The sequence below is a fragment of the Scleropages formosus genome, chromosome 20 (assembly GCF_900964775.1).
Source record: "Scleropages formosus chromosome 20, fSclFor1.1, whole genome shotgun sequence".
Taxonomy (NCBI): domain Eukaryota; kingdom Metazoa; phylum Chordata; class Actinopteri; order Osteoglossiformes; family Osteoglossidae; genus Scleropages; species Scleropages formosus.
Genome location: NC_041825.1, coordinates 8,319,641 through 8,331,915, shown reverse-complemented (window position 1 = coordinate 8,331,915; position 12,275 = coordinate 8,319,641). Strand labels below are relative to the sequence as shown.

General features: G+C 41.0%; 1 protein-coding gene across 2 annotated transcripts in view; it reads left to right on the top strand.

Annotated features, from left to right (window-relative positions):
* The window catches only part of LOC108926331 (protein ELFN1-like), a 104,121-nt gene extending 92,163 nt beyond the window's left edge, over positions 1 to 11,958 (top strand). For both annotated transcript variants that reach the window (XM_018738983.2, XM_018738974.2), the window contains exon 4: positions 8,700 to 11,958. In XM_018738983.2, coding sequence (XP_018594499.1) covers positions 9,108 to 11,504 — 2,397 coding nt within the window. In that variant the 5' untranslated portion in view covers positions 8,700 to 9,107 and the 3' untranslated portion in view covers positions 11,505 to 11,958. The remainder of the gene's footprint in view (positions 1 to 8,699) is intronic.
* Positions 11,959 to 12,275: the final 317 nt, after the last annotated feature.

Sequence of the window (12,275 nt, the reverse complement as noted above, 5' to 3'; positions counted from 1 at the left end):
TCCCAAGAAGTCCTGTCCAAATGTTCTCCTAGTGCCAGATTATTATGCATTAGCTACTTCCCCTCCCCTGGCACTGTTAGAGATTATCACTGACTGAGGAGTTTTCCAGTGCCATTTTTGGCCCAGTTATGCCACAGAGTGGGCGAAGATGGAAAAGAATTTAATAGTTGAATTGAATTTAAGTATTGTGACCCAAAGTTAATTACTTGATACAGGTCAGGACCTCCAGACATTAGAAGTTGGATTTCCTCTCACTGATGTTTTTCCCCCAAGGACAGTTGGCTGGACTTCAGATTCAAAAGGTTATAGATGGTGGATATGCATGAAAATCCTGCACATCCTGCCAACGCACACCCTGTGGTGCAAAGGTCATGCTGTGCAAAGCATTAGCTCCTGCCAGGAATAACCTGTATTACACTGGACTTGACGACTTGGCAATTAAAAACTCATGTCACCCTATCATTAGCCTGTCATGGCCACATATCAGACAGGTTCCAATGTATTTGAGGGCTTGTGACGAACCAAGTGGACACAGCGCTGTAACTGCGCAGAGGGGGTCATGTAGCACTGTCTGTGAAGTTCCAGAAAGGTAAGCAGACTCTCCAAAATCCACTGAAGTGTCCTGCAGGTTGAGTGTTAACTTTTCTAGAGGAAGAACGTTAGATACATGAGTCGTCCACGTACTTGGGAAAGGTGCTACTGGTGTGGACTACAAGGGTACAAATCAAACTTTTTGTTAAAGAATTGATGAATTAACAGTTTCATAAAGCATAGATCTTACCATGTTCCCAGAATAAGTGCACCAAAGTGCGCAGAACCGACTTATATTTAAAACACAGCTGAGATTTCCCCAATGATACCCTAAAATGGAGTAAGGTGAATGAATGAACTTGAGGTAAAAAGAATTTTAATTAAAACATCAGTACCTGTTAAAGCTGAAGAAAGTTGACTTTAACTCTGTCTCATTTAATCTGAGCAGATATGGATATCTTACAATGATGCAATAACACTTTTCCTTTCTTTTGAAAAATATTTGTCCTCTTTCTCTTAGTTACATTGATATTCTAGGTAGTAACTGTAAGGGAAAAACTCACACAATTTAGCAATAAAATAATGGTGTAACCCCAGTAATACAGTTTGTCATATTAACAGATGATACAATCTAAATGGCAACAAGTGACCCAGTAAAATAAAAAGCAGAAAAGAATGAGAAAGAGCAATATAATATAATATAATATAATATAATAAACCTATGAAGGAGAGTAAATGTAGGTAGAGATTAATTCATCTTATTTCTGATATCAATCATCTCCTACAACAACAACACCCCAGAACCACCTGCAAATAAAAAAAAAAGGTACAAGTAAATACCACCCCCAATAAATTAAAAAGCTCTGTAAAGTCCAAAAAAATTGAACGGAAAGCATGAAGAAATTCAGATTTTTCTAATACTTAAATACCTTGGTGTCAAGCATGCAAATCTTCCTTTCATACAGCCATCTGAGTCAAGATGGAAAAGTGAATCCACGTTACATGTTGCATTGAGCTAAAGCCTTGGATCAAGCACTGAATTTATGCAGATTAATCAGGGTCGAATCACAGAGGGAATCGCCTTCGAAGGTGATCCAGTATACTAGATAACCTGGGGACTGGGAGCAGGTGTACTGGCAGGGTACTTGTATATAAACTCTATCTCAGTCGGAGTAGGTCTGGGTGGAAAACCCACCCAGCAACGAGTATACCTTCCCCTACCCTCAGTTAAGAACACAATTTTCAGTTGTTTGTGAAGGGTCTTGTTTTCCAGCTAGTAAACTGTTTATTAGTGCAGCTCAGTTTTCAAATACAGGGCAGTTACCAAATCAGTCTTGTCAGTCTGGATATCATCATTATAAACCATGCACCTATTATAGGCCAAGCATCTTGGCATATCATTTGTGATGTAATATGGGATTACGGGGCATTTTGGGTCTTTCAGCATCAGAGCTCAGTAGACCTCAGCCTGTGTCCTGGTAGCACGACCTTGATCTTACAATTTAACGGTCTTGATCTACAGCCATCGGGACGATTTTTTAGTCCTCATTTTCTAACTTCCTATGATACCCAATGCCCTATAGGTCCTATAAGAAGACTGCAGGGCACACCCCTTACCCCTGAAACTTTTCAACAGCACTGGTTCCCCATTACCTTTTACTTCACCATCTTTCTTTCATTAGCCTCTTCCATCCATTCTTCATAAGGTACTGTGAGCTCTAACAAGATGACTCACTTAGAAGCAGTAGCATCCACACACGCACACACACACACACACTTTCAGAACCGCTTGTCCTATACGGGGTCACGGAGCCTACCCGGTAACACAGGGCATAAGGCCGGAGGGGGAGGGGACACCAGTCCGTCGCAAGGCACCCCAAGCAGGACTCGAACCCCAGATCCACCAGAGAGCAAGACTGTGGTCCAACCTACTGCGCCACCGCACCCCCCAGTAGCATCCATTCACAGTGAAAAACACTTTTTAGATGTGTCCATAACACCCACCTTGGACTACAGACCCCAACTAAACTCTTTTGCCTTAGATCTGTCTGAGAACCTGGTGTAGCAAATGTAGGATATTCTTCATCGTCCTTTTAGAGAGATTTTGCAAAATTTGTGAGTTACGACCCTTAAAATCAAGAATCAAAATTCTGAGCTTTTACAATGGAGCCAGAGTGTTACCAGCTGTTTTTGATCGCACCCATGTGACTGACTAGATCACTAATGGTTAATAGAAGAGCACAGTGCTCATTCTATCTTATTTGTCAGTTTTTGCCAAAATACATTATCAGTCATAGCATGACGAAGCCCCTGTTCATAGTTAGAATTCAGTCTTTATTTAGTTTCTTCTACCACTGTTGCAGTGACACTATGCTGTAAAGAAACTGTGGGAAAATATCAATCATATGGAAAATGTGTCTCAAGATCAGTATTATACTGTCTGTGAACAAAGTTTACTTTTTTCCCTACATGTAAAAATTACACCAACTGACAGTAAGGAGGCACTGCGTTGCGTACTGCTCAGCAATTCATTACCTTGCCTCCCAAGTCCCTGTTCACTTCTCCCTCAGTGCAGTCGTACAGATGTGCTACAGAGTCTACAGAAGCACTAAGGAAGTTCTCCATTCAAGCCTGACCACCAAGACAAGTTCTGGGAGTTTTCTCAATTCTAAACATATCTGTGTGCTTGTGGTTATCACATTGCACATTTGAGGCTTTTATGGCAATTGACGTGGGCTTACCAGCCTTGCCTCATGAATACAGTGGCGCTTGTCAAAATACAAAAAAAATCTCCAAATTTTACTGAGTCTAATAATGTAAAAATTGTGATTTTTGCCTGTTTCACATTCTGTTCACTCCTTAATACTTCTGATGTGTTTGATTATACATCATAGCAGTGAGGCCAAAGGTACAACTCCCATTTCTTTCTTTGTATTTTCTGCTCATGTACCTCCCAATATGAAACAGGAGACAGCCTGTGAGTTATGATTTTTCTGGTGTAACTTTAATTGAACTGATCTGAGACCAATGTAATTATGTTTGTGGATCAAAGCGAACCCTTTGGTGCCCAATGGGGGTTGTCCTACGGAAAAAATTGACAGCACATTGAATTCAGTAGCTGGAAAAATAAACAACTGGTGAGGCACAATCTGATTTGAGAGGCGCTTAAGTAGCTTGAATGTCTATTATGGAAGGAATGGGTAGTCTTGCTCTATGGATCCTGAAGTATTGCCCCGAGGTCACAAATGAGATTACGTGTTCCGGTGTTCGTAGGAGGAGACTTCTAAAAGTCTATTGTATAACTTTACAAGTGATTTTCTTAACCTAACAGAGCCCCTGACATCCAGTGAACTCCTAAAGTCTGTGTTTTACTCCCAATTCCTACTAGTTTCCCTTTGATCCAGAGGGTAACTTGACTCAAAGACTTTGCTGTTCACACCCTTGCGTGAATCTTTTGGCTGTGAATTTTGCTTACAGCTGCCTGGTTTGGGATCAACACATTGAGCCAAGGAAAACTCTAAAACTTCTATTCACAAATCTTCTGCCTTGCCAAAGGGCTAGATTCACAGCTCATTAATAATTGGTATTTCAATGTTGCTGTCTGTGCGTAACCATTTAAAGGAAGAGTACAGCTAAGGTGTTCCAAGTTTGCTGATTCAGTTGCCTCTGTGATGTGCAATTGACCTCCGCCACTGCCATTTCTAAGAAGGGCTATGAACTCATTCATTTCAGTCTGAAATTATGGGGCAATACCAATGACAAGGTCATACAACAGCACATTATAAATTATAGGTCAAATGGGGCCTTTGGGACCTAATCTCAGTAATGAAGACCTATACCTTTCTTCCTGATTCTTCTTTTAGGGTTTCTTTTCTTTGTCATTCGACAATTTATTGTAAAACTTATTCAGTAATATAGTGAAGCATTTTACAGACTGAATCCCATGCAATTATTGGTTGTATGTCAGTATGGAAATAGACTGCAAAATATAATGATTCATATATTACTGTATGTAATTGTTATTAATATAGCTAATATTGACAGAATTGCAATGTAGGTATTAAATTTTGTTAATATTTACATAATTCCCTAGTTACAAATTTCTAGTTTAATATTTTGTTTGATATGAAATTATAAGCAGTTTTTACTCCTTTCTAGGCTGTGAAAGATGTTTTCAAAAGAAGAAAGTGTTCATGCATGAATCTATCAGTTAATTTTAACAACTGTAACTCTCTTTGATGAAGGACCAGAGTATACACCGGTGGCATTGCCAGGCCGAAAAGCAATACTCAGATACAGTATTCAGACTGAAAAAGGAAAACAAAAATTGAGATGCATAGTTCTGAGTGAAGTTGCTTAGAATATGTAACACAAAAGGTGAAAATCTGTGTTTGAAAGTTGCTTTATAAACTGTTATAATGGGCCACCCAGTTGTGGGCCATGTATGTTTTGGTGGTGTGGTCAGGTTCAAATGCAGTACTCAAATATGAAAATACAGGAACTTTTCTATGGAGGAAAAGTATATAAAAAGTGAAAGAATAATACAACCATTAATTTAAGAGGCCATAATAGCATGTTTATCACTTGAGACAAGCATCACTACATGCTAGTAGAAGTGGCATTTATTTCGTAAAGAAGCAGGGAGGCAAGTATTAAAAAAATGAGTTTCCTTAAATGGATGAGATACATATTATTCAGATGTTTTGCACATTATTTAAAATCCCTAATTGTAGTATCCACTGAGGATTATAAATTTTACCACCATTTATTTTTGTCTGTAAAACTATTCCTGGGTTAAGCTTTTTGTGTAGCACTTTAAGAATAAGTTTTATGGTATGGTAACATGGTGTCAAGTACAGTATGCCCAGAAACACAAAAAGTTATTAAAATATTAAAATTAAACAGAAAACATTATATTGCTAAGAGAAATAAAAGATACCAAATGGACAAGGAAATAAACTAAAAACATGTATTTTTGTGTTGCCGGGTAGGCTCCGGTTCCCCGCAACCCCGTATGGGACAAGCGGTTTGGAAAATGTGTGTGTGTGTGTGTGTATTTTCCCATTGATAGAAGTTGTGTTCAGTGAAATGTTAACATTTAAGAGTTTAGTGTTGCATTGTTGGAAGACTTGCTTTATTTGTGTATATCTTTCTGAAAAAACTGAGAAATGAAACTGTTTGCCCTATACAGTATAGTTCTATAATACTGAATGTCAAGTAGATACTGTTTTTTCCTCACTTGAATAGAATGAAAAACATTGCTTGACCGTTGCACTTTCAGTGCCCTAGATATACCTTTAATTTTTTTGTAATTTCTTATATTTAAATACAGCTAGTACCAAATTCAACACAAAAGAATACATGATTAAATATACACACACACATTTTCAGAACCGCTTGTCCCATACGGGGTCACGGGGAACCGGAGCCTACCCGGCAACACAGGGCGTAAGGCCGGAGGGGGAAGGGGACACACCCAGGACGGGACGCCAGTCCGTCGCAAGGCACCCCAAGCGGGACTCGAACCCCAGACCCACCGGAGAGCAGGACTGTGGTCCAACCCACTGCGCCACCGCACCCCCCGTATAATACCAATAAAATTTTACTTCTGAAGTTATTTCTCTAATTAAAACCGTTAATTTTTGGTTTATGTATGAAATTAGTACATTTAACTTAACTTCTCTGTTGTCACCACAAAGAAAGAACCCTAAAATGGCCATGGAACCTCATCAAGGGTTTGTTTCTTTGCACCAATATAATCTTTTTGACTTAATTTAGCATTTTTTAAAAAGCGCATATAAACATATGAGTTCTAGAACTCTCAGGGACAGCTGGTAGCGTAGTAGTTAGCACTACTACCTTTGGACCCAAAGGTTGCAGGATTGATTCACACCTCCAGCTGTAGTACCTTCGAGCAAAGTACTTACCTTTGTGCTCCAGTAGCATCACCCAGCTGTTCAACTGAGAAAATAATTCTAAATACCTTAACATCGTAAGTTGCTTCGGAGAAAACTGTCAACTAAGTAAACAAATGTAATGGGGAAAAAAAGAAGTTATGTGCATGAATGCCTTTGTCATTACGGTGAAGAAAAACTGGTGTTTTGAACTATCAAAGTAGTCAAATTATCACCAGAATTCAAAATTATTTTGTAAAAGTCATACTGGGAATGTATTTTGGCTTGACAGTTCACTATATCCTTGTGACATCAAATAGAAAAACGCCTCTTCTCCAGAGGTGTAGATCCTGAAAAATTAACAAATATTTTATTTATATTTCACTTGCGATAAGCGAATGACTTTCCAAAGCAATCTAGTACAGCAGCTACTTGGAGCTATCTCTTACAAAGGTGGAAGGAAATAATAAACAAGCGTTATCCCCTCAAAGCAATATGCCAAATCCTCCATTTTTCAGATCAGTGCGGAGTCTGAGAACTCAGGCCCTCATGATGCTGTAGAAAACACAATCACAACAGCAACACTGGTCCTCCACTTGAGAAATCTAATTACCCTTCTGCGCAGAACTCATTACTTCCATGTCACTGCCTGTGACATCATCGATAAAGACCTGCATAATAAACTGCACCATACTTTCAAACCATCAAATAAAACAGATAAACCCGCCATAAGCAGTAATCAGAGCGTTCTTCTGCACACATCAATCAAAGCGCAGCGCATGGCTATGAAAATATGTGCTTTGAATTGACTCGGTAAGTGGCTGTGCAGAGAGGGTAATCGCTCACGCCGCACGGTCGCACATGCAGATGTACGCGGTTCTCTATACACGTCAGTTCACGAGTGCTGTGCACACTGAAGAAGTGTACACACGACAGTTGTCGTCAGTATCCGGTTTATCGTTGCGAACGCAGCATGGAACGGTTTCCGTCTCGTCATGTTTGCTGTTAAGTGAGATCGTTGTCCATTCCCTCAGATCAGCCACACGACAGCATGTCAGGACGTGAGTGGGTAAAACATGAGGGCTCCCTAAGCAGCGTGAACTTCATGAATGATTCAGGGTACATGAAGTGTAGCTCACTTGTGTCACAGTCTGGCTTCAAAAAACGGCCAGGGAAATTAACGTGCAAAAGTGCTTGACGTCAGTTGGTGCTCATCCCAACTGTTCTATTTACAGTTAATTATTTAGCTGACACTTTTCTCCAAAGCGACTTCCAGTGAACTCTGTGTAGTGTTATCAGCCCACACACCTTACTCACCAAGGTGACTTACACTGCCAGATACACTACTTACACTGAGTCACTCATCCATACATCAGTGGAACACACTCTCTCTATCACACACGCACTATGGGTGTCTTAGTCATGAATCCACCTGAACTGCATGTCTTTGGACTGTGGGAGGAAACCAGAGCACCCAAAGGAAACCCACAAAGACACGGGGAGAACATGCAAACTCCACACAATACTGAGCAGGGATTGAACCCACATCCTCTCGTACCACCCAGGCATTGTGAGACAGCAGCGCTACTCGCTGTAGCGCCATGACATCATTATCTGACCATAACATATCTACATATGTTATGGTCAGATAATATTTTACAGAACACCATAAACACACATCCACAGTCCTCGATGCTGCTCATATGAAACTGTCATAGATGTATGTATTAACTGAGAAATCTGGATGGGTTATACTATCAGTTCCATGTATAATTAGAAATTGTAGTTCATATAATTAATTTCATATAGTGTCTGAGAACTGGCATTAACCTGTGTTAACAAGTCTCTAGGAAAACTTTTTTTTCCCCCAAAATTTCATACATTATCAGTAAGCAATAGGGACTGAAGAGACTGAAGAGGTGTTTTTCTAACGTTAAACTCAATACGAACATAACACTGATAACATTTCTGCCTTATTATTTCTTTGTGAAATCTATTATTTAAAAAGTTAATAGAAATGGGATTTACATTACAGCATGTGAATGATTAAATTAAATAAACAATTTGACATTTGAATTTCATAATCATGATTATTCTGTCAATATTTGGAATTTTCTTATAAAACTTAAATAACATATAAATTAGTCTTCAAAAAATGAACATCAGATATTTCTTGCTGTGATTATGTGCCTGCCCAGTTTTTCTTAGCATATGCATTAACATATTCATTAATAGCTTTTTTAATTGAAATATCTTCCTTCTCTTCTTTTATAGGTTGTGCCCTCAAAGTCATAAATGAGAATCCAACCAAGGGAAAGGAAAAGACACAGGAGTTTGAGAGCAATCAGAAATGTTAGTCACTGGGGAAATAAGTAAAAGAAAATCTGCAGTGGTGATATACTAAGGCTCGGAAACTCCTCAACTTCGTCATCCTGTAGGCACCAGTGGGAGGAAGTCTGAATGTGCCCACGATGTCCCACCACCTTGTCTGATACACTAGAGACCTGTGAGTGTGAGACCTCCGTCGGTGCATTGGCAACCAAGCCTACTCTGGAAAAAAACGTTTTGCCCAGTATTAACGAAAGGGTGAAGCCGATAAAAATACTACCTGTTCATACCAGAGGTCTGATCCTGCCTTGCTGAAACCTGAGTGCTATCATTTTCACAAGCTGACTTGACGCAATGACTCAAGAATCGCAGATGGCATATCATGGAGGTGTAGCAATGAGTGCCTTTTTCTGGTGGGTGGCGCTACTTTCCTTGTTGCAGACTGTAGGAGTCAGAGGGGACTGCTGGCTCATCGAGGGCGAAAAGGGATTTGTGTGGTTGGCAATTTGCAGCCAGAACCAGCCGCCTTATGAGGCCATTCCCCAGCATATCAACAGCACCATCGTGGACCTACGTCTCAATGAGAACAAGATCAAAAGCATCCACTACTCCTCCCTCTGCCGCTTTGGCAACCTAACGTACCTGAACTTGACCAAGAATGAGATTACGTACATAGAGGATGGGGCCTTTTCTGCGCAGTTCAACCTACAGGTCCTTCAGCTGGGCTTCAACAAGCTTCGAAACCTGACTGAGGGCATTCTTCGGGGCTTGGGTAAATTGCAGTACCTCTACCTCCAAGCCAACCTAATTGAAACAGTGACACCCAATGCCTTCTGGGAATGCCCCAACATTGAAAACATAGACCTTTCAATGAACCGCATCCAGATGCTGGATGGGGCAATTTTCACAAGTTTGAACAAGCTCACCACTTGTGAGCTCTACACAAATCCCTTCAACTGCTCCTGTGAGCTCCTGGGTTTCCTCAAGTGGCTCTCATTTTTCCCCAACAGGACAAATGAGCGCATGGTATGTGACTCTCCCCCGGGTTATTCTGGCTACAGTCTCCTAAGCCAAAATCCAAATATGCCCACATTTCGCAATGCCTTCCACATACTCTCTACAGTTTGCAAGGACGAGTATGTGACTCTAGACATCACCGGGCCTCCGGACACTACAACACTTTCACAGTACTCAACCCCGTGTGGACTTGAGGACTGCTCTTCAGGTACTGAACCCGACGAAACCATAAGCATCATTACCCCATACATTGATCTCGACCTTTCAGTGCCAATTATGAAAGTTAAAAAAGTGACACACAATAGTGCCGTCATCGTGGTCCAGATCCCTCATCCGTTCAAGAAAATGTATATCCTGGTTCTCTACAACAATAGCTTCTTCACTGATATAAAAAATCTGAAAAATCAAAAAGAGGAAATTGAACTGAAAAATCTCAAAGCCCATACATACTACACATACTGTGTTGTTTCCATACGCAATTCCTTGCGATTCAACCATACTTGCATCACAATCTCCACAGGTCCCAAGAATGAAAAGGAGAGAGTCGTTAACAACTCCACAGCCACGCACTATATTATGACCATCCTGGGTTGTCTCTTCGGAATGGTGATTGTTTTAGGGCTGGTCTACTACTGTTTACGGAAAAAAAGGCATCAGGATGAAAAGCATAAAAAGGCAGGCAACATTAAGAAAAACTTAATCGAACTTAAGTACGGGGCTGAACTCGAAAGTGGAACCATATCCCAGTTGTCCCAAAAGCAAATCATGGCTAGTGAGAACATACCCCGCATGCCATACCTACCATCCAGCGGTGAAATGGAGCAGTACAAACTTCAGGATATAAGCGAAACTCCTAAAACAGCTAAGGGAAACTACATAGAGGTGCGCACTGGGGAGCAGCCCGATCTGAGAGAATGCGACAGGCCCATTTCCGGGAACAACCAAGGCTCCGTAGCTGAAATCTCCACTATTGCCAAAGAGGTAGATAAAGTAAACCAGATCATTAACAACTGTATAGACGCACTCAAGTCAGAATCTACATCATTTCAAGGGGTAAAATCTGGAGCTGTTTCCACAGTAGAGCCCCAGTTAGTGCTCATTTCAGAGCAGCCACAGAGCAAGTCTGGCTTCTTGTCTCCTGCATACAAAGATGCGTACCACCACCCACTGCAGAGGCACCACAGCATGGAGGCTCCTCCCAAGTGCTCCAGCACCTCTTCCAGTGGCTCCGTACGGAGCCCCAGGTCCTTCCGATCGGAGGGAGCGTACAAATCGGAGACCAAGTACATTGAGAAGGCGTCGCCCACAGCCGAAACCATCCTGAAGGTCACGCCGGCTGCCGCTATTCTGAGGGCAGAGGCAGAAAAGATACGCCAGTACAGCGAGCACCGGCACTCCTACCCCGGCTCACACCAAGGGGAGCAGATGGAGGGGCCCGGGAGCCGCAAGCCTTCTATCCTGGAGCCCCTGACAAGGTCCCGCCCCAGGGACCTCGCCTACTCCCAGCTCTCGCCACAATACCACAACTTAAGCTACTCCTCCAGTCCTGAGTACTCCTGCAAACCAGCCCACAGCATCTGGGAGCGTTTCAAGTTGCACCGCAAGCGCCACAAAGAGGAGGAATACATGGCAGCAGGCCACGCCCTGCGCAAAAAAGTGCAGTTCGCCAAGGATGAGGACTTGCATGACATTTTAGACTACTGGAAGGGCGTATCGGCACAGCAGAAATCTTGATTAAACAAAGACATTTGCTTTAAAATCTGGACCAAAATAATATAGATAACATTTCAAACTAAACAGAAAGGAAGCATTTAATTAAAAGGAAAAAAAAAAAAAAAAACACTTAGATTATTCTAGAAACTCATCTGCAGCTGTTTTAATTCACAATACATTTCTGGACAAAATGGGAAAAAGGACCTTGGGAAAAAAAAGGAGCCTCATATTAAAGGAAGAAAACTTTGAGAGTATAACTGTGTTTCATTTCCTTAATCTCTCATTTTATAGAAAACAGACAAATAAAAAGAAAAAGCATTGGAATATACTTATTTGGGTATCGCATGGCCGTGTCCTGTTACTGTGGATTAAATATTGTGTACTTTCAGCAAAAAACCATTAATATGTCTGCTGAAAACTCTGTGTACAAGACTGTATGTGTGGTCTCTATCGGAGAACTGCAGTCTCATGCACACGTGAGCTCTCACTCTGCGTTGTGAACTATTTATCAATGCATCCTACAGAAGCGTAACTATGTACAGGTACAAATTCTATATTTGCAATGCTGTGTAAAAAAAGACAATTACCTGTTTGTATCAGGTTTTAACCGACTTTTAAAGACAGCTTCTTCATTATTTTTCAATCTCCAATGAATGTCTTCTGTCCTGATGGATAAAAAAACTGCACTGTTCTACGAAATGGTAAATCTTTAATATTCCCCATTGTTTTCTTTTTACCTTGCTCCCGTTTACTAATGAGTATTTCACATCAGAGGTCACAAATCAAACTGCA